This window comes from Lissotriton helveticus, chromosome 11, assembly GCF_964261635.1.
Source record: "Lissotriton helveticus chromosome 11, aLisHel1.1, whole genome shotgun sequence".
Classification (NCBI taxonomy): domain Eukaryota; kingdom Metazoa; phylum Chordata; class Amphibia; order Caudata; family Salamandridae; genus Lissotriton; species Lissotriton helveticus.
This window is the reverse complement of record NC_136072.1, coordinates 681,687,897-681,713,743: the sequence shown is the minus strand read 5'-3', so window position 1 is coordinate 681,713,743 and position 25,847 is coordinate 681,687,897. Positions and strand designations below refer to the sequence as shown.

Below are 25,847 nucleotides of genomic sequence, written 5' to 3'. Positions count from 1 at the left end.
CAGTGAACACAACATTTTTCAATGCCTCAGCTCTTCTGCCACCGAACAACACTAACATTTCTTTGGTAAGTAACTTTGTATATGCATATTATGAATGTAGTAAAAAAATACTCATCAGCCATTCCAGAGCTAAAATCCAAATTGCAGTTATGTTATTTCTACCTCCATTAAAGATGTGAAACTAATACTTGTACATTCTGAATACTTAAGAAAAGAATTGTCTGTGGCAATCAAAATACATCACAAGCAAAACAGACAACGAATAAGGTTTCCATAGCAATAGAGTGGTACTGAAAGAATGTTAATATTTGTACAAGTGCCTGCAAGCAATTGACACAAACATTCTTTAGTAATGATACACAATAAAGCTGCAGCATTCTAAATGGATACAACTTAGAAGAAATGAAGAGCAGTTTTTCCAAATGTACACATCGTTGCTGGGGGAACGAGGCATTTTCAACCTTTCAAACGTATGCTGCAGCAGACCATTAGAAAAAAAAGAAATATTACGGGGCATATTTACAAGGAATTAACGCCACCAGAACATCACTTTTTCCGACGTTCTGGTGGCTATAACTCCTTTGCCTTATTTACAAGGCAGCGTTAGGCCAGGTGGCTTAACACCGCCTTATAAATAATGCCCCCTTTCATGCAGCTCTTAGAGTGAAAAGGCATGCAATGGGTGTTGCAGTGGGCTTCCCGCCGCAGCACCCATTGCTTTTTGACGCTGCCCCATATTTACACGGGATGGGGCAGTGCCAAAAAATACCGTCAACAAATATCTGGGAGCATATTCACAAGAAACTGGTTGAGTGCTGTGTTACATCAAAATTGGGAACTCCTCACTCCGACATTCGTTTCAAAACACAGGGATGTGCCGTATTCACAAGAATGCGACGCACCCCTGTGATACCCCTAGCGCTGGCACTAAAAAAGCTGCCTAGCTGCAGCACAGGTACCCTAGCGCCATTTTGCAAGAGTGCCTTGGTGCAGGGGCAATTGTTTATGTGCAGGAAGAACTGAAAGCATTTTTTTTGTAATTCTCTATATAGAGTTCAGTTTACTGTAACACACATAACTGCAGTATAGGGTGTAAAGAATCTCCACAAAAGTGAGAGCTGCAACACACAATTTCAGATTCCCTACAAATGTGAAAGGCTGAATTTACATATGAGCATTGAGCTGTGTCTTAGTTAAATTCTTTGATGTGTTTAAATTGTATTTGATTAATTCCGATTTTGATCTTAGTAAAGTTTGATTATGCAGCTATGAATATCAACGCTACTTGATTTCAAATACATTTTACTAGAAAGGCTAATGATATATTGTTTCATTTTCAAATTTTGTAATTCCAAGAACAACACTGTTAATACAACAGCTTTGGACTGGAGCCAGCTGAGCATGAAGGAATGTCTTAACTATGGCGGAAGCCTCATTGGAAATTCATGTAAATATGTACCGGATTTGGCGCTTATGTCATTCATCCTCTTCTTTGGAACTTACTCCATGACGATAACACTAAAAAAGTTTAAATTCAGTCGCTACTTTCCCACAAAGGTAAGGAAATAAACACTACAAACCAAGAAATATTGTAGGCAATGTATTCACCTAGAAAACTTTGGTGGGTTTTGTGCATTTTTTATTTTTAACACGTTTCACTGAATTTGCACAAGATAAACTGTACAGAATAAACCAATAATTATACAATTTCGGATTCTACAGGCTTATAATTTATCTGGATCAATTTAATGTAAAATACATCTTAACAAATGACAAGTGATGGTTTACATTTATGAAACTCTGTCCTAGCTTCATAATGCTATAGTTTGGGGTGTTTTTATTTCCCCGCTTGGTTAGCCATTTGTAAACTGAGTATTTAATTGTATTTAAAATCATATTACTAGGAAAGAGAGAGTATTACACCTTCAAGACTTCATTCGAACCAAGTCATAGGCGTATGAAAGAGACATTAACGGCCCAATTCACAAACTGCATTTGATATTACATAAATTAGTACTACAATATTACTACTCACATACTAAGTGTTATTTGTAAACCTTTGTGCAGCGATCTAAGCCAGCCTCTCCTATATTTTCTGTATAGGAATCTCTGGCAAAGATCTCCACACACCAAGGGCCTCATTTACAATATTTTGACCCAAGGCAGCGCAGCAAGCCTTCCTGCTGCACTGTTGTGCGTCAAAAGAAAAGTGCAGGAATGCGGTGTATGTACCAGATATGAAACATTCCTGTCCTTTTCCCCTGCGCTGGTGCACAATTGGCTGCCATGCGCCAATGCAGGCGCCATGGTGTAAGGGTGTCTGCATTGCAGGGGTGATTGCTTTTGTGCAGGAAGGGACACCTTCCTGCACAAATCAATGACGAGAGGTGTTTTCTTCATTTATGTGTTCTGAAGAATGCAGCACTCATAGAGTAAAGAAAAACGAGGACAAATAAAGGTATTTCTCCTCGTTGTGCCTCACTTACACCTCCCCTGGGAAGGCATAGAAATCTGACGAATTCCTCGGTTTACAAAACCTTGTAAATCTGGGAATGCACCAGGTTTCATGGATGTTGTGTGGGAACACCCACAGCAACACCCATGAAATGCTCCTTTCACACAGAGGAATGCATGAAAGGGGTGCCATTCAGGGTGGTTTTACGTGGCTTGGTAAAAATGGGCAGGCACCCTGCACTGCCAATGCATCAAATAAATTGACACACTCGTGGCTCAATCGAGTTGAAAATAAGCAGCATGGTTTCTGTAGCAAATGTGGGTGGGATCGGAGGAGTGCACCGAAAATAGTGAAGACATACTACTAAATGAGAGGGGTTTCAGTAACACTATACAAGGCTTTAGGGAGAGTTGGAGAGCTTTAGTAAGGGACTTGCTAATAAAAATATCCACCCACAAAAGTGTAAAACCATTGCTATTCTCAATCTACCCTCCTAAAGTTATTGCAGCCCTAATGATCACCAAAAAACTAGTAAATGCACTCCATTCCAGCTTTTGAGTAAGTCTAGCATCAAACATGGTGGCTCACTTGTACTGCAACACACGCCTAGAGAAAATAATGTATCAACTGATACTGCATTGCCTTTAGGGACGTCTCTTGAACTTTCTGGCACCCATTTTGTTTCCTCAACATGGTGCACTTGATCTTGCCTCCATTTTGTTTTCTTGACATGATGCCACACTTGATATTTCCCTCGCTTTGCAGGCCATTACAAAATGATTTTCCTTTCTGCATCCCTTACATATCTCTCCAATGTCGGGACATTTACCTTCATGTGTAAAGGAAAATCCACGTCGAAAACACAACTTCTTTTTCTTTGGAGACATTGCTTTATGGCCTTCTACCTTTCATTTCAACTTAATTTTCATACTCAGTGCTGATTCATTTTGAGCTATTCCGGCTTTCATGTTAACTGCTTGACTGTCAGCTCTTTCTTCCACTCTGGCAGCCATGAGGACTTGCTCCAAGCTGAGTGTCTCTTTCAGCTTTCGTCATCTGAAAGAATCGGAGCAACAACCATCTATTACTCTGAGACGCATGGCCTCTTCATCATAGAACTCGCTGAACTTGCAGTGCTTGATTAGAGAACCAAGCCTTTCTAAAAACTCATCCATTGTTTCACCAGCTTTCTGCCTTTCCGGACGGAAAATTAACCTTTCATTGACAACAATTGGCATTGGATTGATCTTGGTGTTTAACACCTCTTTGATTTGATGGTACGTCACTTCATCACATTGTGGTATTTAATTACTTCCTGCTAAATTATTTAGATGTATTTATTTTTTCTTTTTATTTTAAAGGTTTTATATAGCGCTGGCTAGACCCGGAGGTATCAGAGCGCTTTACATGAGTATCAGGTCAAAGTTACAAGTTACATTGATTACGAAGGTTACAAAGTAATAAGAGCATGGCAACATAGTTACTTGTAAGGTTGAGGTAAACAATAAGCAAAAATACGTAAGGGGAAAAGCAGGCAAGGGGAGAGATTCAGGGGAGGGGGGTAGGAGCAGGGGAAGTAGACAGATCATGAACGCGGGAAAGAGGAGGGGAGGGTGAGAGGCAACGCATGGAAAGAGGAGGGGAAGGGTGACAGGGACACAAACCGGTAGGCGAGTCAAAGCAACGTCCAAAGTCCAGTAAGCTGTGATCCCAGGGGAAGTGGTATCACTTCCCTGTCTCTGTTGTGAGAGGCTCCCATTATGTAGTGGACTCTCTCAGAGGGGTCTCTGAGACTCCAAGGCCTACATACTGGATCCTTCCCCAAAAAGGGGAGAGGGAGTGCTTTGGCAAGGGGTGCCATACCATACCTCAGCTGTAAGTGGTTCCCTTGGCGGGTGCGCTGAGACTCCAGAGTATAAATATTGTATCTTTCCCCAACAAGGGGAGAAGGAGTGCTTAGTCAAAGGCCACAAATACTTAATACTTAGATACTTAATTATCATTTTGCCATTTGCTTCTTCCAGAGCATCAATAAAATCATTGAAAGTTTTGACCCCGGCAGTCCATCTATCGCCAATATTTTGCTTTATGACGATATCAAAGTGAGGTGGTGGTCTTAATAAGGCAGCAGCACCGATTTTGATGCTCTTTTCATGAGCCATCATAAGATTTCACTACTCCGACCACCACTCGCGGCTTTTCAGTTGGTGCAATGTAATTCACCAGCCACATAAGCACAGCCCCTGTGCTTCTGCTTAGGTTTCTGTACCTGGTACAGAGGTCAGATGGCTCGATTAAGTGAGGTTCTGGTAAGGATGATCGTATTATCTATATCTGGTTATCGGCACCCCTAATGTTTCTCTTCGTTTACCTGCTTCTGGTCGCAGCGTTCTCTTGCAACTGGCTGTTGCCGTTCATTGCACTTTCCGTACCTGGTTGTCACTGTGTTTCTTTGCTTCAGAAAGGTTTCTGCTTTTAGCACTTCCTTGCAATCCGCTATCACGGCCTTTAGTGCTGTTGTACTGTATGAATGGTGGTCTGGGCCGCGTTGTGGAGCAGTACCTCTTGTCTCAACTTTACTTTCAAAATTGAAGCCGACGACAAACAAACTTTCTGTAAGGCCTTCACTTTCTTCACAGGCCATGCACTTGCTAAAGTGGAGCTGACATGCACAAGCAGTTTGCTGGACCCTTGCTAAAAATCCCCCTGGGAGAGCACGCTCGGTTCTTTGGGTTGTGGGGTTTATATAATCTTACCCTCGTTGTCTGTTGTAGTCTCCTCACCAGCCCAGGTACATGCAAATGATCACGCCACACAACGAGCTTGGTATTTCACATCTTCATTTCTCAGTTTGAAAACCCTTAACTGAACATTCTACCTCATGAATTCTACCACCTATGCACTTACTTCAATGTTCTATGGAGTCCATCAGAAACCTAAAGGGTACTGTCATCTGTAGCTCACAAGACACCACATCTGCTTGTAGTGTCCTCCCCAGCCCAGGTATATGCAAGTGAGCTTTTCACACATGTAGCTTGGTATTACTCGTCTTTATTCCTAAGCTTGTCATACTTAACTGAACATTATACATCATGGATTCTATCACCCACCCCCATGCACTTACCTCACTGTTGTACGGAGTCTCTCAGGAGCCAAAAGAGTCCTGTCATCTCTAACTCGTAAGATACATCTCCCCCTTTGTTAAATAAAAATTACCAATAGTACATATATACATTACAGCTCTTCAATAAGTTGTTTTGGTGCTTCAAATAATCGCCCAGATCTGGTCATGTGAGGCTGTGGAGATACCTGAGAAGTGTCCATAACTGGTTTTGGTGACAGAGGCATGAGGACAGTAATTGGGCTCTCTGGATTCTCAGGTGTACAAGTCTCACTCCTGACATCTGGAGTTGGTGAAGGTCGAGGCAGGTGCTTGAAATGTGAAGAATCTTGCTAAATGGACTTTCCCGGACGATGAGCAATTACCATGTGAGCTGTACTAGTCAAAACCTTGAATGAGTCAGCATCAAAAGGAGCAAATGCAAATGTCTCACGTTCAATAGCACTCCACCTCTGTTCCCATGGAAGTAACCTCCTACTGATGAAGGCTACCAGGCCCGGACTGGCAGTTGAAGGCACCGGGTAATCCCCCGGTCGGCCGCGAGGGTGGGGGCCGGTTTTGGGCCCCAGGGGGCCGGTTTTGTTACTGGGTCGTTTTTTGCAGCATAGCTGCAAAAACGGCACTGTAACAAAATCGGCCGAAAACCGGCCCTAGCAAAGAGCGCGGTCGCACCCCCCAACCCCCCGGGGGGAGGGGGGGCCGGCCGAGCACTTTGCCAGGGCCGGTTTCGGTTCCCAGTCCGGCCCTGAAGGCTACAGGTTGATCTAGGCCCTCCTCATTCATCTGTGACAAAACAGCCCCCACACCATGCTCTAAAGCATCTGTCTGAACGATAAACTCTCTGGAGAAGTTGGGTACAAGGAGCATGGGCACCTAGCACATGGCAGTTTCCAGGGCCTCAAAAGCTTTCTGACAGGTGTCAGTCCAAATCACTTTCTTGGGCTGCTTCCTGGAAGTCAGCTCTGTCAAGGGTGCAACAATGTTGCCATAACCCTTGACAAACCTCCTGTAATACCCAGTGAGTCCTAAAAAGGCTCTCACCTCTGTTTGGGTTTTGGGGAGCTCCCAAGCCAGGATGGTGTCAATCTTGGGCTGTAGGGGCACCACCTGGCCACTCCCAACCTGGTGTCCCAAGTACACCATGGAACCCTGCCCGATCTGGCACTTACTCGCCTTGATCGTGAGGCCTACCTTCTGCAGCGCCATCAACACTTCCCAGAGTCGGCGCAGATGTTCTTCCCAACTGGTGCTGAACACTGCAATGTCAATCAGGTAGGCGGCACTGAACTCGTCCAGTCCAACCAACACTTTTGGTTGACCAACCTCTGGAAGGTGGCAGGGGCATTCTTCATCTCAAAGGGCATAATCGGAACTGAAAGTGCCCATCTGGTGTGGAGAATGCTGACCTCTCCTTTGCCCCATCGGTCAAGGTGATCTGCCAGTACCCAGACGTTAGGTCAAACGTGCTGAGGTACTGTGCAGCCCCTGGGCGATCAATGAGCTCTGGGGATCGGGTGCGCGTCAGTCCTCGTGACTAAATTGAGCCCTCGGTAGTCCACATAGAACCGGAGTTCTGGTGTGGTACCCGGTGCAGCAGCCTTTGGGACCAAGACCACTGGGCTGGCCCAACAACTGTTAGAGGACTCAATCAACCCTAACGCAAGCATCTTTGAGACCTCCTCTTTGATGCAAGCTCTCACCCTGTCAGTCACCCTGTAAGCTGTGTGCGTCACCATGTAAGCTGTCTCCTGTGTCCACATCATGGACACACTAATCTGTGACACCAGGAACCAGGGAGAACAGATCAGAAAACTGTCCCAGCAACTGGCGGCAGTCATTCTGTTGCTCAGGGGTCAGGGTGAAAGAGAGGTTTACACCAACAACTGACCCATCTTGCTCTGTTGCAGACAGATCAGGAAGAGGCTCAGTCTCCTCCTCCATTCCATGCCCACTTCGGACCTCTCCAAGTGGGGTTTCAGGCGGTTGACATGCAAGACCCTCAAGGGGTTCCTGGGAGACCGCAAGTCCACCAAGTAGGTAACAGGACTTTAGCGCTCGACAACCTCAAATGGTCCGGTCCACTTATCTTGGAGCGTGCAGGGCTCCACTGGGGCAATGACCCACAGTTTCTGACTAGGCTGAAGCTCTACCAGAGTGGCATTCTGGTCGTATCACGGCTCCATCTACTCCTGGCTGGCTTCCAGACACGCCTCAGCGAGTTGCCTGAAACGCCTAGTCTGGTTCCTGAAGGCCAACATGTAGCTATATACATCCTGAGGTTTCCTGGGAGATTGCTCCCAGCATTCCTTGACCAGACTCAGAGGTCCTCTCACTGGGTGGCCATAGAGAAGCTCAAAGGGACTGAAGCCTAGAGATTTCTGTGGCACCTCACGGTATACAAACAACAGGCATGGTAAGAGGACGTCCCACTTACCCCTCATAGGTTCAAGACCAATATTCATGCCTTTCGGGGTTCATTTGAATCTCTCAACCAACCCATTCCCTTCGGGGTGGTAAGGAGTGGTAAACTTTAAGTTACCCCACACTCCTGCCACATGGACTTCATATACTTGGAAATAAAGTTGGGTCCCTGGTCAGACACTACCTCTCTAGGGAATCCCACTCGGGAGAAAATTCCCATCAGTGCTCGTCCCACCACGGGGACCGTCACTATCCTCAGAGGTATGGCTTCCGGGTACCGGGTGGCAAGGTCCACCAAGACCAGGATGAACCTGTTGCCCATGGCTGTCTTGGGGTCCGGTGGCCCCACAATGTCAATAAACCCCCACTTAAAGGGGGTGATGACCACAGGGAATGGCTGGAGAGGAGCCTTCTGCTTCCTCCCACTCTTTCCACTTGCCTGGCAAGTCTAGCATATCATCCAATGAGTGTCTGAACTCTTGCGCAAAGGTCTTGTCCTGCCCCAAATGTCCTGCCAATGGCACATCGTGAGCCAGCCCCAGTAGGAAGGCCCTGAAGTGCTGGGGTACTACCAGCACATGGGCTGAACCAGACTTAGAAACCTTAGGCTCACTATACAGGAGACCGTTCTCCCAGTAGATCCAATGTGATCCAGACTGATCACCTGCTGCCTGGCTTGCAGCCTGTTGCCACAAACCCACCAGAGAGGGGCATTCTCTCTGCTCCTTGCAGAATTCTTCCCTGGAGGGGCCTCCATCCTGTTGCCAATGGGTCAGCTGAGACAGGTCCCCCAGTTCAGCAACCTGTTCCCCTGTAGGCTCCAGGGCACCCCCCTCAGGGTCTACCTCCTCCTGGACCGTGGGAATTTTGGGGGCCGGTTTCCCGCACCCCCTGCCTCCTCTCTCTAAGGTAGGTTCCTGGGCCTCCCTCTCAGGCTCCAGGTCCTAATGAGCACCCCTACGGGCTGCCATTGACCGGGTGGTCACACACGCCCAGTCAGGCAGACCCAAGATCTCCAAGTGAGTACTCCGCTCCACCTTTCCCCAAGGTGAGCTCTCCAAATCGTTCCCCAACAAACAGTCAATAGGCATGTCGGGCCTCACAGCTACCTGAAGAGTACCAGAGACCCCCCCCCACTCAAAGGGAACCTGAGCCCTTAGCACAATGGCTCTCTGTGTTGTCGGCGGCAACAACTCGGCAAAATGCATGAGGGACAATCTGCTCTTGAGAAACCAGGTGACACTTGACAGCTGTCACACTGGCTCCTGTGTCTCTAAGAGCCTCCACCTTATGGCCATTGATGGTCACCCACTGCCCATATTTCTTAGTGTTGTTGGGCAGTTGGGTCCCAGGGACCACCTCACAGCCCCCCAAAGATACAAGGGACATCTCTGCGGGAGCCCACCCACCTTGGACACCAATCTCCTCCCCCAAGGCTATACTCTCCATCTGCGGTGTGGAGCATCAGGGGGTGCTGCTTTTCCAAATAGGCGGCACCTGCGGTCATTCGCCTTATGACCCAGGTCCCCGCATTTGTAACATTTCAGGGATCCCCCTTGAACAGGATTACCTGTCGGGCCCCTTGCTTTCTCTCAGGGGGAGGCTGGGAACCTCTCCCTAGGTTCTCTTGGGAATTACTTTGGGGTCCTTTATGGAACTCCTTCTGTTTACCCTTGTCCCCCCCACTCTTCTGCTGGGGACCCTGCCCCCCTTTGGCTGAGTCTCCCATGTGACCCTTGTGGACCGGGGTGCTCACCCAGCGGTCCGCCTCCTCAGTAAGCTTCCTAGGGTTAGTCATCCTGCTATCAATCAAGTGCTGGCGCAGCCCTGAAAAACAATTACTGGACGAGTGCTCCCATGCAATTAAATCCAAGAGACCTTGAAACTCATTCAGTTTGCTGCCCTTCACCCAACCATCCAATGCTCTGCAAAAGAAAGTGACATATTCCACCCAAGTACTGCTCTCTATCTTCTTGCAATTCCTGAACCTCTGTCTATACAGTTCAGGAGTTAAACCATACCAGGACATTAAGGCATCCTTCATGTGGCTATAAGATTTATGGACTTCAGAAGGCAAGTCTAACTGTGTGTCCCGTCCCTCACTAAGGAACCGCCCCCACAACCCCGCTCCCCAATCTCTCTCAGGGACCTGATGGGAAGACATGGCTACCTCATAGGCTCTGAACCACTGCCAAGTATCATCATTCTTATAAAATTCTTTCACCACATCCTTAGGAAAATACACTCTAGCTTCCACAGGCACTGACGGTTTGCTGTGACCAGAGGGAGTAATCTCTAAGCTCTTGGTCTTCAATTCCAACTCCCTCAAAACCTTTTCATGTTCAAACTGCAATTTATTTTCTTCCAGGCATAACTTCCTAGTTTGCATTTCCAATTGCAACTGCCCATTTAACTTGAGCTTTGTCAGCTCCATCTCATGCCTCCTGCATCTTTCCCTGTCCTCCAGCTCCTCTGGAGACAGACTCCTGGCAGAAACACTGCTACCTGCGGGGGAAGGTGCTCTCCTTCCTCCTGGACCCAATGGCCCTTCCAGATACATATCTGCATTCTCACCCCTATCCTCATTCTCATGGGTATTCCTTGCTTCTACCCAGGCCCTCAGCGCCTTGTAGAAGTCTTCCTTCTTGGAAAGCTCAATAATGGAGACATTACATTTCTTTCAGAAGTGCTTCAGCTGTTTGACTGTAGCTTTCTAGTTTCTCCTCTTTCGAATCAAAATCAACAGAGGCTATGGATTCTGCTCTATCCATGATGGTTAAACTTGGCAGTTCTCAAAAATAGAAAATCCCAAAAAGAAATCTACCAAAAGTATGTGGTTGCGTTTTGGTCTGCACTCACTAGTAATGTTCACCAATCACTGTACATGAGTCACAAATGCAAGTCCAGAATCCTCACCACTGCCCACCAATGTTAGATGTGGGGATCTCTAGTTGGCACAGGTAGGTACTTTTGACAAATAGGGACCATTGCCTCTAGTCAGGGTAAGGGGATACACTCCTATATTAACCCCTGCTCACCCCCTTGGTAGCTTGGCACGAGCAGACAGGCTTATCTCAGAGGCAGTGTGTAAAGCATTTGTGAACACATACGTAATCAAGTTATAACATTACAGATGGACACCACACAGGTTTTATATTAAAAATAGTATTCTTTATATAGATTGAACACAAGACCACAAACAATACTGTACTTAAGATGGTAGTTTTAGCTTAGTTCTCTTTAGATCTTAAAATGCAACACTTTGAGTGAATGTACCTTACGATGCGTCACGCTTCTACAACAAAAGTGTTGCAGAGAGGGAGATGCGGTAAAAGATCCGGTGCAGAGAAATAAAGAAGTCAAGTTCTTCCTGATGCGGCACGCTTCTCTGATGTTGCAAGAAGTCTCGACTCGATGCGTAAGCTGCATCAGCGACACCCTTTTTCAGTGATGCGACGACAGCGGCTTTGGCGGCGACACTCTTCTCCGACGTTGCGAGACGCTTCCGCTCGATGTGACAACTGCAGCGGCGACACCCTTGTTCCATGATGCGACAAAAGCAGCTCCGACAGCGGCACGCTTCTCTGTGGATGCGAGGCGCTTCTCTTGATGCAGTTCAATGTGACAGCTACAGCTGCGACATCCACGATGCAACGGCTGCGACGGCGACACGCTTCTTCGGGGTTGTGGGACGTTTCTTGAGATGCGGTGCAATGCGACAGCTACTGCGGCGACATCTCTGTGATGCCACAGCAGCGGCTGCAACGGCAACACCCTTCTCCCACTTGAAACGTGCTTCCAGCTCCTTGCGACACGCAGGCCCTCTCTTGGGGAGCTGGGGGTTGAAGTCTGTTGTCCCTGAGACTTCAACAGGAGTCAAGCTATTCTCTCAAGCCCTTGGAGATCCTTACAAGTTGAATAAAGCACACAAAGTCCTTTCTCCTTTCTTTGGCAGTCAGGCAACCACTGCAGGCAATCCCCCGAGCAGAACTTCAGCTTCAGAGATAGTCTCTCTCAGTTTCTTCAGGTTCCTCTCCTCAGCAAAGGTTTCTTCTTGTTGTCCAAAAGTGATCTAAATTCCTTGGATCAGGGTCCCAATACTTATACCCCCAAATCCTTTGTCCTCTGAGGGCAGAGGGGCCTTTGCCTAGTCCAAACCAGTTCTGGTCAGTCCTGGAGCACTCTGTTGACATGACTCCTTCTTTCCTTTCACAGTGCAGGGCAGAAATATCAGATGCCCCACAGGAGGTGGAGCCAGTATTGTGGTGGGAAGGCACAGCCCTAGAGCACTCTGTTGACATGACTCCTTCTCTACTTTCACAGTGCAGGGCAGAGACATCAGACACACCACAGGAGGTGGAGCCAGCATTGTAGAGGGAGGGCACAGCCCTATTCATGTCCCAGGTGCAACTCCTCCCTCCCGTCTAGATGCAGATCTCTCTATTCACCACTGGGCTGACTCACCTTGTCTCCTGGAATCCCCCAGCCCCTGTCACTCAAACTCCAGACAAGGAATACACAATCTATCAGAGGCAGGCTTGGATACTTTCTAAAAGTGGTATTTCCAAACACAGAATGTTAAAATCAACTTCACTAAAAGATGTATTTTATCATTCTGAGGCACAGTCCTATTCAGGTCCCAGGTGCAACTCCTCCCTCCCATCTAGATGCATATTTCTCTATTCACCACTGGGCAGACTCACCCTGTCTCCTGGATTCCCCAGCCCTGTCACTCAAACTCCAGACAAGGAATACACAACCTAGCAGAGGCAGGTTTGGATAGTTAGACAAGAAAATACCTAATTTCTAAAAGTGGTATTTTCAAACACAGAATGTTAAAACCAACTTCACTAAAAGATGTATTTTATCATTCTGAGTTCCGGCATACTAAACTCGATTTTCTACCATGCTCCCTGAGTCAGTTAGGATTATAAAATGTAATAATCTAACTGCCCTTTCTGGCCTATGGAGAACAGGTCGCCTTGCAATAGGGAAAAACGAAAATAGCTGTAATTCACTATTAGGTCATGCCACACACACCAGGGCATGTGTAACATTTAAAAGATGAACCTTGAATCCATTTGATAGAAATAGATCTGATTTATTGAAGATTTGTATTAGATCAAGATGATAATAAAGTATTAAGTAAATTCAATTATAATCCCACCAGGAGCAGCTGGACTGCTGCTCAGCCTCAGATGTAACTGACTCTCATCTCAAGCATACACAACCAGCATTCTATGTGACATCATAGATGTATGCTAAGCAAGTTATAACAAACACTAAAGAAGGACAGAGAAGAAAGAAAAGCAGGATGTAACACATCTCCCCTTTTAATAGAAATAAAAACAGATAAGAAACAAAGAAAGTAGAATAGTAGATGAAAGAACATACAATGTTTACACAACAAATATTATTGAAAAGATACAATGGAGGAAGTTAAAATAGTGAAAGCATGGAAGAAAATACAATCATGCACAACAACACAAAATCCACAAGAATGAAAGAATGAATAGTGTAGAGAAGATAGAACATACCACACCTACACAGTAAATATTATAAATAAAGTAAATAGAAAAAGGTTAAAACCTCAATTGGTGAAAGAAGTACAGTCACCCTTAACATAACAAAATCCACTAGAATGGAAAAATATGGATTTGATACATAATATAACAAAATCCACTAGAATGGAAAATTATAGATTTGATACATAACAACATCCACAACAAAATCCACTAGAATGGAAAATATGGATTTGATGCATAACTTAATAAAATCCACTAGAATGGAAAATATGGATTTGATACATAATAACATCCTCAAGAATGAAAATGGATGGGTTAGATAAATAAATACATTTGTAAATAGAGTCACCAACGGCTCTTTTAAACTTAACAAACTGAACGCCTCTAAAATATAAGAGCACTAAATAAAGTGGTTCAGCACAGCACTAACGCATTTAACACAATGAAATTTCTGAAAAATGGCTCATCCTCGGATGCAAACCTTATACATAAAATCTAGAAGCAGTATAATTCCTCGTATAACACTGCATAACTCCTTGTATAAATGAACATCTTCCGCAAAATAGAGCACCGCACTGCTCTTAAAACTAACTTGAAAAAATGGAGCACCTCAAAATTGAGCACAGAATGTGGCTCTGCATAATACACATCCAATAAATCTAACACTAGGACAACTAATTCTCTGAAAAAAACACCTCAAAATAATTTGAGCACATTTGTGGTTCACAACAATAAAAGAAAGTGCATGACTCCTCTCAGTAACATATATGAACCCCTCTAAAATTTTAGGGTACTGAGTAATGTGGTTCATTAAAAGTAAGAAATAATAAATTTGAACACCTCAATGGAAATTGAGCACCTAAATGGTGGTTCTGCACAAGAAAGCACTATGGCTGATTTCATAAAAGTAATTACATACCAGAAAATTGAATTAAAAACAACGGGGCACCTCAACCTAAGTTGAGCATAAGAATGGCTCCCTCCATTAAAGATACTAACTCACTGTAGTATTATCATCAATATATAAGCAAAATTCAAAACAACTGAGCACTTCAATGTTAATTGAGTATATAAATGGCTCACTACCTTAAAGAAAGCTAACACACTTTTATACACTTGAAAATGTTTGCACTATAGCACACATGTAACAAACATGTGAGAATTACCAATAGCGTAAAATTTCAACATAAAATGTGCACTCCTTCTAAAACGCATACCACCTCCCTCAGAAAATGAAATACAATAAATTGTTAATTTCCTTTAAGTAATCAGATGAATAAACAAACTCCGGTGAGCGATCTCTCACCCGGGTTCTGCGCAGAAGAAAATTAATAATTCATAAAATGTCACTTGTTGCAGAACACAAGAAATTGCTGGCAAAATTACTCTTCATTACGCTGTATTTGTGTTCAAAACACAGCACATATACCACAAGACTGGTAGTGACTCGGCATGTCAGTCTTCAAGGTGATTTCCAAAACGAAACTCACCGACAAATCTTCAGTACATTTCGTGTGTAACTCAAAATGGAGGCATGCATCTAACGTAGCCCCGGGTGACTCACAGCACGCTTGTGCTTGCAAAAACATTAGAGAAATGAAGCAGCAGATCACTGACGTCAGAAAGCTCTTCACGTGGAAGACAGCAGGTAAACTTAAGGGTATCTATGAGAGTTAAACTGTCAACTCTTGCGCAGTAAAAACAAATTAAATGACAAAATTGGGAAGAGGCTCACATTAAATCTTGACTTGCACATGTCTTTTCCCTGCACGCAGCTTTCAATGAATCCGATTTCTGCAGAGGTCAGATAGAAAGGTTAAGAATGGTAACAAACTGAGATAATTGACGCGTTCAACTCCGTGAAAGCAGGCAACTAATTTTTGTTCTGTACATCCATAGTTTTCACTTAGTCCCCTCTTTTTTTTTTTTTTTGGAGACCGAGCACAGCTGTTATCATCAAACTGATTAATGTGCTCTGTTTATAAATGTTAGTGTTTCTTCCGCAGGGGCTTCTTTTCTTCTACTCACACTGCTGGAATGTTGAATAATAATTAAATGATGTACATTCACTCCCACACAGGTGATGGTAGGTGCGTGTTTCTCCTCAAACATGACTCACATCCAAGTCATGTGTTTGAAACAGGTTCAATGACACATTTGTAAGCAGGTTTCCATAATCCAACGGTGCCAAGCAAAATTTTCACTCTCAAAAACTGAAGCCAAAATGTAAAAGTTCATTCTTCAAACATTAAATTTTAGGCCAATGTAGCGTAAATCATGCAGTGAAATTCCAACACCCTGGGGAAACAGGCTGTCCAGATCATAAGGGACACTGGTGGGATTAACCAGGGTGATTTTCTTAATTTACCTTTTCTTCTTGTGCTTCAAATAGTTTCTCAGTTGCAGGTTCCTTAAATTCCTTAGTTGTAGTAATTCAGTCTTTTCCTTAATGCATAGGTTCTGTACCTCGTCGCCATTGTAACATTTAAAAGATGAACCTTGAATCCAGTTGATAGAAATAGATCTGATTTATTGAAGATTTGTATTAGATCAAGATGATAATAAAGTATTAAGTAAATTCAATTATAATCCCACCAGGAGCAGCTGGACTGCTGCTCAGCCTCAGATGTAACTGACTCTCATCTCAAGCATACACAACCAGCATTCTATGTGACATCATAGATGTATGCTGAGCAAGTTATAACAAACACTAAAGAAGGACAGAGAAGAAAGAAAAGCAGGATGTAACAGCATGTCCTACCTTATACTTACAATGCACCCTGCCCTTGGGGCCTACCATAGGGGTGTCTGATATGAAGAAAATGGAAGGTTTAGGGACTGGTAAGTGGGTGCACTTGCCCAGTCAGCATGGCAGTACCAGACGGCACACAGGCTCTGCAATCGCAGGCCTTAGACACACTTTTACAGGCTACTTCTGTGGGTGGCACAACCAGTGCTGCAGGCCCACTAGCAACACTTGGATTATCAGCCCTGGGCACTCCTGGTGCACGGTACTAGAGTCTGACAGGTAAACCAAACCAGCCAATCATGGAATCACTAATCCATACATCAATTTACAATAGGGAGCACTTGCACTGTGGCACTGGACAGCAGCGGCACAGTGCCCAAAGCATCTAACACCAGCAAAAGCACATGAGGCAACAGAAAAAACGGAAGGGAGACCCACACCAAGATGCCAGGTCTAACATGCCTTCTTTCTAAAAGTGGCATTTTCAAACACACAATTTAAAAACCATCTTTAGTCAAAAAAGTGTTATTAAATTTTGAGTTCAGAGAGCCTAAACTTTATTTTTCCATCATATCCCTATGGGAAGATATGCTTGTAAAATTTTACGAAGCATTTCCCATTCTGTCCTATGGGGCAAGATAGCTTTTCAATAGTGAAAAATTAAATTGGCTGTATTTCACTATCAGGACATGTCACACATACCTGTACATGTCCTACCTTTCACATACACTGCACCCTGCCCACAGGGGTAACTTGGTCCTACCTTAGGGGTGACTGACATGTAAGAAAAGGGAAGGTAAGGGCCTGGCATGGGAGTGCACTTGCCAAGTCAACATGGTAGTTAACAACTGCGCACGGACACTGCAGTGGCAGGTCTGAGTTACCGTTACAGAACTACTCTTGTGGGTGGCACAATCAGTGCTGCGGTCGAACTAGTAGTATTTGATTTACCAGGCCCGGCACACTCAGTGCACTTTACTAGGGCCTGAACAGTAAATCAAATATGCCAATTTGGGAGAACCAATCATAATAACAATTTACACAGAGAGCATATGCACTTTAGCACTGATCAGCAGTGGTAAAGTGCCCAGAGTCCTAAAACCAACAACAACAGGTCAGGAAAAAGAGGAGGAGGAAGCAAAACATTTGGGATAACCCTGCAGAAAGGGCTAAGTCCAACAGGCTGTCAGGCACAGAAAGCATTAAGTGCAGAGAAATGTCAACTTTTATAAAAGTGACATTTCTAAAGAAGTAATGTTAAATCCACTTCACCTGTGAGAAGGATCTACCATTACCATTCTAAAGATATGAAACATGAAAAAGCTACTCCTCTCTGATCAGTAATTGCTTATCGGCAGTGTGCTATGGTCTAGGCATCTGGCACTACATAGATTCTTCTGTCCTACAGGTGGAAGAAAATAATTATACAGGACGCCAGTAGCCATTACCCAATGAATTCTAGACCTTAAATGCGATAGGGGGTAAATGTAAGGTATTCAGATTATCGTATTGAAATTGTCCCATTACTGTGAAGGTTCTACAGTTGGACAAACCCGGGTTCTGAGTTAAATCAGAAGATTATTTTGGATTACTTGGGCTTGATGAGATTTATAAAATCACCTGGTTTACATAGACACACTTTGTATTGACCTCAATAGACCAGATGTTTCCACCAATCCCTGGCTAGCTAAAAAAGGATATTATTGGACCAAAAAGAATTTTGTTCAGTTTAGCAACTTGAACAGAGAACTACTGGAAATAAATAAAGCAGTTACAAATAGTTCTGATATTCTGGAAATGTTACTCTGCCATTGCCTTGGAGTGTGTAAAATAAAAAATGGTAAGAAAATGTGTGTGGTGCAAAATATCAATGCTGCCACCAGAGAAAATTGTCAAAATTGCACTTCATGAAATTGTGAAATAATATTTTCTTTCTAACTGTGTCCATGTAAAAACTATCCTGCTAAAACCTATAGTTGCTGTAAACATCACATGCAAAAGCTAGTTGACTTTTTATTTATTTTTCTTCCTACTGAAAGATCTAAAAAACTTTATAAAATGTTATTATTTTTATTGTAAAAAGTCAATTTGCTGTTGTTCGTCTTCCGCAAAACCTATTTTTTCAGATCTTTTATTCATACAATTGCTTTTTAGAAATCTGTTGATTTTTTTTCACCTAGTTTCATGAACTGTGTAGAAATCGCTCACAATCCTTAAAAAATAGTATTTGTCTCTAGTTATATTGCTTATCTTTAATAATGCCATCTGGTTTCGAGGAACCTGTTACATGAATGTGTTTGGATTCTGTCATTTCTTGGTCTGATCGACCCTAATTTCCCAAACCTTTTCCTCATGCACTTCCAGATGCGGACTCTGGTTGCTGATTTCTCCATTGTATTCGCCATCCTGGTGTTCTGTGGTGTTGATGCCTTTTTTGAACTAGACACACCAAAGCTGCATGTTCCAAGTAAAATCAAGGTTTGGCAAGAGACTAGACGTTCTTGTCGCTATAACTTTCATCTTTTACTAGCCAACCTTTTCCTGTCTTCTGTCACAAACAGATGCTCTCTAACAGCCACTAATTTGACTAAATACATTTTATAGATGTTTAAATCACTAACAAATTAGCTTTGTAGTTTAATGAATCATAAAAATCTGTCTGACCTAATCACATATATGACATCACGTTGCCATTTGAATGTCGTCAATAGGCTCTGCACTAAATATAAAGTCTAATCGTAACTGCACTGAACTTATGCAAAGCTGCAAATTCTGTATTAATGCACAGCTTCTTTTTGAGTGCATTGTAAAGTACAATCCACCTGTGTAGCGTACTTGCACACCAAATGAACTGTTCCAAATATCTCTTTGGGATGTTAGAGCATGAAAAAAATATCCAAGAGCATTAGAGGAAGCCTATTTGGCCTACTGACAAATTGCTGATTTTCGAAGTAGGGGACCAGGTTTGTTTAGTACTGATGTGGAAAATTCACCAAATCGTTTGATTCTGGGAAAATCGTGTTACCTCCTTTTGCCCCGAATTGTTAGCATGGGCGGGACGTAAACTCCACTTCTCCGCCGGAGTTCACAGAGTGTTTCCCACTCCGTGCTCCGCTGGGGGCGTGGATTAGGAAAATCTTCACCAACCGCTGTGTGGAAGACTTTTTTCTCGCACACGGCTCACCACCGGTAAGTTGGCCTGCAAGAAAATCAAGCTCTAGACAGCCTCCTGGTGGGATTTCTCAATGCAGGCAACCACGGCAGATCCCCACTGCTCACGATGAGAAAGCTGCAGCTCGTGATGAGAAAGCTGCCGCTCGAGTAGAAAATCAACTCTAGCGACAGAATCAGCACTCTCTGGTGTGCTGCATGGTGCAGTTTACGCAGATTTTACAGTGCAGGGCAAACTCTGGGTGCTAAAAATCAGCGCAAACAGTGTGACATACCATAATTATGTCACTCACAGAGCTTTGTGGAGTCTTGCGGAGTGCGGCCCAACTCTAATTTTTGGCATTTTATATGTAAAAACTGTTTTTCAGAGGACTGTCTAATATCTGCCAATTACACATTCCCATCCAATCAGTCCATTTAGGTTCTATTTTCAGCTGAACAATTCCGACCATGCAGGTCTATGTACAGCCCCTTATGCTGATACAATAGCAAACTTGCATTGAAGACATTTTGGGTTAGATTTACAAACCTTTTGTACTGGGTTTCTTCATAGAACTGATGCAAACATGTGCAAAATGTTTTATGCTGAATTTACTTTCCAGCACAAAGCAAGTTTTGCACTGGAAAGTTGCCTGAAAGAAAGGCTTAGCAGCGCAAAGCGCTGTTTTGCAATGCCCTGCGTTTGAGGGGTGTTCCGTGAGTGGTACATGGTCATCCCCATGAATCTATCCATGGTTTTGGGCGCAAACCCTATCTACTAACAATAGTAGACAAGCTTTTGCCCCAATATTAGTCGCACTTTAAAGCAGGCGTTAACATGGAGAAATGTTTTTATTTTTCCTAATTTTTCCCGCTTTGCATCTGTGCTGTCCAGTACAAAACCTATGCAAGATTTATGCAGATACCTTTGTACTATCATGCAATGGTGTGTGCATGTCACTGGCAGCCTGAATATGTCCCAGTGCCAGGGAAAGAGCAGAATAGTGCCTTATTTCTGTAGATATAGCACTTTCCTGGTCTCTCCCTGTAACAAAACGTAGCACAGCAACTTTGATTGCTGTGCTGCACTGTGTGACAGTTTGATCAATCTGGGCCTATGTGTCTTGCTCATGAACGTGTGCCTATTGTGTGGTTGCGGGGAAGTACAGTGGTCATATCTGTGTGGTCTACGTGCAGCGATAAGGGTTAGTAATGAAGTAATTTCAGGGGAAAGAGGGATACCAGCATAAATGCAGTCCGTGTTGATGGTAGAGCAGTGTGGGGCATAGTATGGGCATTATCGTGTAATAGTATGATGTGCCAATACAGAGGTGTTGGTGTTAGTGCGGAGGGCTGCTAGTACAGTGTTGGGGCTGGTATTGCAATGGTGTACGTGTAAATGGTGTGTCAGCTGTGGTATTGTGGTTCTTTGGGCAGTGTAGTGATGGAAAGTCATAGGCCAGCCATAGGTTTGGCAGTGTGATGCTGTGGGTGGTATTCTTGTTTTGGGTTTGGAAGTGCTGGGGTGGTAGTGATATGCTAGTGAACCCGTAGTAGAGTGCCAGCAAGTAGGTGTGTTGTTCTGGAATCAGTAATGTGGTGCCGAGGGTTTGTGGAGCACTTCTGGATAATAGTGTTGTGGTGCTCATCACTGGAGTGTAGCACTAACGCAGTGCTATCACTGGCAGTGCCACTTTGGGGGACACAAGAAACCAACTCCAACAAGGCCTCCTTCTCCCATCATTCTATTGCTGAAACAGTCCTCCAGACCTGAGAGGGGAGCCCTCTCCAGAGACCACTTAGTACTCCTACTTCTGCTTTGTTTCCCTCCTCCAAACCTTGAAATGAATCCCCTCTACTAAAGCCACCTTCTTGTCCTCATCAATCAGCTGAGCTAAGGTCCTCTAAACCTGGAAAAGACAGATTGCATTGCCCCATGCCACATTTCAGCTTAAGAGCCAAGACCTCTAATTGCGGAAAAGAACACCCTCTCCCCACCCAAAAAACTCACTTCAAAAGACCGTCAGTGGAAACAAAATCCCTTGGCCAAGGACTCTTTGGGGCATATTAGCAAGGGCATTATCGCCGCTTTAGCTGTGCTTTTTTCCAATAAAGCAGCGATATTATCACCCTATTAGCAAGCCCTCGCTAACATGCGTTAGCGCCAGCTTTCCGGCATTAGCTGCCGGTTTTCCTAACGCCTTGCATGCCAGCGATAATTATCGCTAATGACATGCAAGGTAGGCGTTCCTTACAGAAAATACACGGTAAAAGTCGCTATCACCACTTTGCTCTATTACCAAAGATGTCCCGCGATAACAAAAGTCGCGCTAAGCCCGAGTAACACATGAATTTAACACCTGATAAAAAACCTTACTAAAAATGGTGCTACATGGAGGTACAGAAGGAAGACTAGCCCTGATCTCCTTCTGAGGAGCCACAAAAAACCAAAGAGGTACAGGTCATGCTTCATTATTAGCCCCTTAGCTTGTATGAAGGTACGTTTTAGCCAGCTACAGCCATTGCTTCTACTCATGACCAGAAGGTGCATCACATCACAGGCCCTCACTATGTTGTCCTGATCCGGACGTTCACAGCATTACATACATGTTAACATTCACTGTTGTTCCTGCTGCATAATTCATCCATTGATCGGGTCATACAGGGGGTTTTCAGGCACTCCATCACGTTGGCTCAAATATTATTGACCCTAATGCACTGCTAACACGCTGATCCCATGCTATCGCACGAAAGCCTATCGCGTGTTAGCGGGAGTTATTGCTTCCTTTCCCGGACTCCATCGCATCTTCCCAATGTGTTCATAATACGTCGATAATAATGCGAAAAGTGTCCAGGAAAAGAAGCAAATAAAAAAATGCTGATACCTTGCGCTGGCGATCATTATTGCCTTCTGTAGATAATATGCCCCTTTGCTTCTCAGCTTATGTAGGGTATGAGCCTCTAAATCTGGAAAAGTCACTCTGCCCTGACTACCAAATTCCATTGATCCATCTGCTTTTTGGTCATACACATGTAGGAATGACTTCTTCTCCTGAGATATCTTATTTCTCTGCTCTATTTCAGCAATCCAATCAAACCTGAAAAAGACGTGTTGTGCATGTGCACAATCTGAGAGAGTCCCTGGAAGACAAACTCCTTCTAAGATGTGCATGTCCACCCTCACCATCTCGAAACCTTCTAATTAAGTCCTGTCCATCTGTTTTATCTGACCTATGATTCTAAATGATTAGAAATACGACTCTGTTAGGGCAGCTATATCCCCTGCCTGCCCTATCTGAGTAAACTGGTCAGGCCAGGCCTGCCAGCTCTCACCATATTCGTACAGTTGAAGGGTGTGTGCAGCAAGGTTTGGCCGCATAGTGCGTGAGAAATAGTGGATACGAAATCAGAGCTGGATGTAATGTCAACATGTCGTCGCAAAACGCCAGTTCAATGAAAGAAAATAACGTTATCAGGGGTAAGTTATGGTTTCTTTGTCTCAAAAGTCATTATTATTGGTTAAAACAACTGATAAATTCCATGAAAAAACACACGGTTGAAGTCAAGAGAGGTTTACCAATAAATCCTAAAATACCTGCAGTCGGCCAACCATATTTTATGAGCCCGCCATGCATTGCTCATGACCCCATAACAAACATTACTGATGACATCTCAATTGCATCATCAATCAGATTGTTAATGACATCATAATTTACATCATTTATAACATCACTGTTGAGATCACATCCAACGTCATCTTTGACATCCAATCTCTGTGACAATTACTAAACATAATAAAACATTGAGCCAATACCTTGAAAATCTAAGATATTCACACTGCATATTGTTTTTCCAAACCAAAATTAGGAGATTCCAGGAAAATTGTGTGAAATTTTTGTGTAAAGGACAGTAAATGCATTTTTGATATTTTGAGTGAAAATTGAACGAAAGGGCATATCTCGCATATGAAACTCAAATCATATCCCATCCTGCTGGCTGGTTTTTGTCAAATCAGTCCTCTGCAGCAACAAATAGTGCAACATTTTGCACTAGTGTAATTCCTGGCACTTTGTAAAATGTTCTTAATGCAAAATGTTGCGCATTATGTCAATTACATATGAGTAAAAGAACATTTTGCAAGGGCCTACGTTTATTGTAATTATACAAATGTTTATACAACTATAGAGGCAACTCTGTTTTGGAAGCTGTCGTCATGTTGTATGGACTAACTGTACTAATCACTGTGTAACTATTGTGTCTAAAATGTGTAATACCTAATAATGAAAGCTATTTCAGTGAGGAAAAAATTTATCTTTAAGAAAAAGTGTTTTGATTTCTTCTTTACGCAACTTGGCTATCTATGTCTGAAGCAATGTCTTATCTGTCTTTTTGCTTGTTTCTTTACTAACACATTTAAATATCATTCTTTCCTTTCTGGCTTGCTACTTTTCCAGCTCCGTAAACTTATTAGTGATTTCTCTATCTTCATGTCCATTTTAATGTTTGTCGGCCTTGACTCGCTTTGTGGACTGAATACACCTAAGCTTCAAGTGCCTACTGATTTTAAGGTAAATGAAACAAATTATTATCATGGTATTTCAATTCGATTATGTATATGGCTGAAACATGTGGAACTGGCTGTGTCTCAGATCTTCAAGTTATAAATATATAGCTGAAAAAGCAAATGTGGCCAACTGAAACATCACTCCACTCTGTAGTCAAAATGTCGTTTTCTCAAGCAATTCCTGGGATGTGAGATGAGATGTACGTGAGGTGCTTAATTTGAAAGAGAATAAGTGCTGGGGCCCAAAGTTTTACTCAGAAGCCCATAGCCAGTGCTATCAAACGTTGTGGATGCAGCTAGTGCTGGATTTGAGCCAGTGGTTTCCGTTGTTCGGCACCGGCACTTAATTGTCAACACCGGCACTTATGGCAGCTGCAGTCAAAACACAGGAACCCCCCCCTAAATCTAGATATATATTAAAGGCATAAACTCTAATCTATATAACGTGTCACAGTCCCACACAGAGAGAAATTATTTGGAAAACATATCTATTTATTATTATTTTTTAAAGTTTTCATTCATAGATTCAACAATCATGAGGACATAAATGTATGTACAAAATCTATTTACATATCAAGTTGTATGCGACACAACCCTCTCATACCCTCATAGCAACCACCAATCACACCCATCCAAACCATCATCAGTCATACCAGTTCACGATATATACAAACAGCTAATAAAAGATATATATATACATCATTAGAAACAAATAACACAAATAAAGCAGGAAACAAAGCAGAACAAAGCGCCGACGCGCGTTTCGGAACAGGACCGATATTCACCAATCCTTCGTCAGGGCGCAAATAATTATAACTAATTTCTTCTGTAACTAATCAGAACATAATAATCAATACAATGAATGTAGACAGTTAGATTCAGGGCTGCCGCTTCAAATCATAATGTTCGGTCTGAAGACAATATCCCTATCAACAGACAAGGTAGAGCGTGGATGAAAAGGTTCAGGGGCAGGGAGTAGCCCCTACGACTTGAAGAAACTCGAAATAAACACGAAGGTGAATTTGGACGAGATGTAGTTCAGGAATAAAAATATCGCCTAACAGAAATTCGTGTCCACATATAGGCTCTTCCAAGCAATCACGAATAGATACACCTCCCGGTCGTGCAGGGCACGAGCCCCGAGGGGGCTTCTTGGCACCGATGTACGTATATTTTGATGAGTGGTTCGGGATTAGTAAGCGTAGGTACATCCAAAAGATGGGCGGCTATAATTAGCGTGTCCCTCTTACGTCAAGTCGTCAGTATCCAACACACGGGCTAGATCATGCGCTTATGGCAGCTGCCACATTGATGCGCTGTTTGAGTAATTTTAAGATGAGCAGAACAGCGTTGTTTATTAATTCATTATACATTAAAGCCAGCTAATACCTTCCACCCAAGCCATTCTTATAGGTTTGGGGGCCTCAAATAGTCTGAATTGCCACATTTGTAGCAGTGTGATGGTTACTTTTTGCAGGTCCTGTCATTGGCTGTGCTGGCAGGGGCAATGGGTGGTTCGAGCTGCAGTGACCTCCTGACGAGGGCCCTGGCACTAACCTTTTTTTTTGTTTTACAAATTAAGCACTGCACCCAGGTATATGGTATTTGGCACCCAGGGTGCCAAATACCATAGTAACATAGCACACCACCAGGCAGTCACTGCCCTCTTTTCTCAGCCTCTCAGGTTCTTTTTCAACTCTGCTTTCTCCCTTTGTCACTATTTTCTCAGATGTTCTCTTCCTCCTTCTTTTCCGCTTTAATGTTTTTCTTTCTATTGTTCTGTGTTAAAGTGTGATAAGCACCAAAATCCACTCTCCATTATTAGCTGGAAAGAACTTGGAATAGGTTTTATTTATCACACC

The 25,847-nt window shown here is 43.5% G+C and overlaps 1 protein-coding gene across 1 annotated transcript in view; it reads left to right on the top strand.

Moving 5' to 3' along the window:
• SLC4A5 (solute carrier family 4 member 5) overlaps positions 1 to 25,847 on the top strand; it is a 659,349-nt gene that overhangs the window by 397,616 nt on the left and 235,886 nt on the right. The window contains 3 exon segments of the mRNA XM_078665747.1: positions 4 to 65; positions 1,357 to 1,557; positions 18,636 to 18,749. Of these exon segments, the coding sequence (XP_078521873.1) occupies positions 4 to 65; positions 1,357 to 1,557; positions 18,636 to 18,749 (377 nt within the window).